The following is a 2,893-nucleotide window of genomic DNA, read 5'->3' as shown; positions in this document are numbered from 1 at the left end:
AAAGAGAAAAGAGGACTGCTTCTGCCATCAATTCTGCACTAAAAAAAATGAAGCCTAAAAATATCATAGGATGAATACAGTGAGAAGGAAGGGCATCTCTTACAGAAAACCTAGCCAAAGAATATCCTCTTGCACTTATCTGGTCAATCTGAAGTTGCAGGGAAGTAAACAAGACACTGATCTTGAAGAACAGCCCATTCACTGAATTACCTTAACATTGTGCAAGTTCATCTAGGACAAAGCTTAGGCTGCTTCAACTTCTAGCACAGGAGAAGGGCTTTTACAGAGAAGCAATGGCCTTCTTTAAACCAAAGAGAACTGCAGGAGCCAAAGCAGCACCCTAGCTTGGAAAAGCATTGCCTATAAAGGCCATGTGATCAAAGCAGAAAGAGTTTTTTTTGCTTTCTTGCATGCATTTGACTGTAACAGAGCTCGAGATGAAATCCTGATTGAAGTCAATGATCTGTTTCCAAAGGTACGAGGAGATCAATAGTGGAAAAATAATCTGGTTTCATTCAAGGCCATGTTCCTCGTGTTGCACAAGGCATGTTCCTCTTACTGTATTAACTCCAGTGAATTGTATTTCTTTATTTCTAAGCTGGGAAAAATCTCTCTACATCCCTTCCATCTTCACAGGCCATCTTCTTACATAGCAACTAAACAGTTAGGGGTCATTAAGTTGGGCTGAGGATGTGCCAGCCCCTCCACTGGATGGAGAAAGTTATTTCTGATCGGCCATTGCTGATGGTGCAACCAGAATACACTCAATACCAGCTGTGATCTAAAACTATATATGGAAGGAGCACGCACTCCCCAAACTCAGTGGAGTGCAGCAGCCCAGAAGAGCATGTGAGTTTGGATATATGATTAAGAAGCGGGAGGACTTCATTTGCATATTTTCTTTGAAACCTCACTTGAATTTCTGCAGCTCTCTAGCATCTGAATTTTTTCACTTCAGACAAAAGAAAACAAATTGTGCAATTAAATCTATCTTATATGGATGCCAAAACCCAATGCATGGAGCGTGTAAATTGGAACAAACTGGTGGGCTTGTTCTGACTCTCTCCAACCCTGAAATATCACCAATTATTTCTTGGCATTGCTACAATTCTTTCCTCACCAATCACTTTGTTTGCCAAGCAAATTGCTGCTTCAGCTGTGTTTGCGTCCACAACTTCATCAACCAAGCCCAGCTTCAGTGCTTCAGTTGCTGGAATGTGTCTTCCTGTGACAAAAAAGAGCAATAAGGTGACCACAGTGGCGCATGATGGGCAGTTTCATTCCTTTCCATCTGATCAAATGACTTGTGAGTAGCTGGCTTCAAATATTATACATGCTCATCATCAGGTACGTAAAATGCATCACTAACTATATGCCTCAGAAGCATCTATGTCCCTTTCCCAGCCCATCAGTAGCAGAAGCAAGCTGAATTTCAACCAAAGCAGCTACATGGGTTAAAGAAACTTGTGTTTCTTAGACCAGGCTGGTGGTATGACTCAGTGTCACATTCTTACATACAGACCAAGACCAAGGCACAGTACTTAACCTGTAGTAATTATATCCAAAGCAGCTGGTACCCCAATCAGTCTGGGCAGTCGCTGAGTGCCTTCAGCACCTGGAAGTAACCCAATGGTGACCTCTGGTAAACCCATCTGTGCCTAAAATGAAGTCAAATGCAACAACAAATCGGATTAGCAAGACTCTCATAATTGCAAACTGAGCAGAACAGAAGATTCTGCTGACTCTCATGCTCCTCCTTTCAGAAACCTCAAAACTTCTACATAGAAACTTTATCCTTGCCTTTTGCCACACAGACATTTAAGACAAAGGCCCACTCAACCATTTCAAGAACTTGTGTACAAATGCGCAGGAAAAGAATCAGCCTTCAGTGCATGTACATGTGCTAGTGCAGCACTGGAGGAGAGCTAGGGGGCCAACAGCATCCCCAGACTGATGCATGTGTAAACTAATGCTTTCAAGCAGTTGTTACCAAATGCTGGAGGGCGCTCTGTGACCTAACTGTTACTTCCCTACTCTAATTCGTGGAAGTCTAGTGAAGGAAAGCTGGTACCACTCACGTATTGAACTCTTCCCTAATCTTTCATCAAATGTGTTTCCTCCAAATGGCTCTTGGTGCACTAGACATTTAGCAGGGTACGGCAGAGAAGCCAGTGGCAGCAGGAAGGGAGGTCCTGTCCGCTCTTCAAAATCAATTTAGATTTTGTTGCCTTCTTTTAAAAAAATTTGTTTTCACCTTTCCCATTGAGATCTTAAGACATTTGTAGTCACTTTAAGACCACTACTTATGGCATCCACCTTAGGTGGCATATAAGGTGATGCAGAATACCTCTTTGTGCTGTTGTAGCAACACGCACTGTCCTGGAGAAACAGTGATTCACACTGTAAAAGTCGGGGAATGGCCCTGTCAGCGAAAAGTCTCTACAAGGAGACTGCTAAAAGGTACTTCAGCATTCCTGAATTTTGAAGAAGGGGGTTCAAGAAAAAAAAAAGGATCACTCCTTAAAAGACTCTTAAAGCTGGTCAGAATATTCCCTTAGGAACCAGAGCTCACAGGGAATCAAACTGTAAATGCTCCATGCTAGGTGAGTTTCAACTGTCTATTGAAACTAGGCCACTAGCAGAAAGAAATGCAAAATTCACAGTGCTGCGGGTGGAGGATCTCACGCTGCATGAGCCAGTAAGATACAGTCACTTACGTCAGAATATAGATAACGACTACTGAGACTTAGGGCAAATTAACACTTGGTTACTGAAGTTTCTATGCAGCCACCCTACTCTACTACTTACAAATTAATTTTATATTTAGAAATTAATTGAAATTATTAATAAGATTAGTCAAGCCAAGCTTCAACAAGGCCAAGTGCCAGGTCCT

At 42.1% G+C, this 2,893-nt stretch overlaps 1 protein-coding gene across 1 annotated transcript in view; it reads right to left on the bottom strand.

The window, feature by feature from the left end:
* Positions 1 to 1,658, bottom strand: part of EHHADH (enoyl-CoA, hydratase/3-hydroxyacyl CoA dehydrogenase) — a gene marked incomplete at its 5' end in the record, with an annotated part of 16,732 nt that extends 15,074 nt beyond the window's left edge. The window contains 2 exons of the mRNA XM_010191455.1: positions 1,121 to 1,225; positions 1,547 to 1,658. Coding sequence (XP_010189757.1) covers positions 1,121 to 1,225; positions 1,547 to 1,658 — 217 coding nt within the window. The remainder of the gene's footprint in view (positions 1 to 1,120; positions 1,226 to 1,546) is intronic.
* Between the last annotated feature and the right edge of the window lie 1,235 nt (positions 1,659 to 2,893).

This window comes from Mesitornis unicolor, unplaced genomic scaffold (genome assembly GCF_000695765.1).
Source record: "Mesitornis unicolor isolate BGI_N332 unplaced genomic scaffold, ASM69576v1 scaffold23109, whole genome shotgun sequence".
Lineage (NCBI taxonomy): Eukaryota > Metazoa > Chordata > Aves > Mesitornithiformes > Mesitornithidae > Mesitornis > Mesitornis unicolor.
Note: the sequence above shows the minus strand (reverse complement) of the source record. Positions and strands in the feature narration are given on the sequence as shown.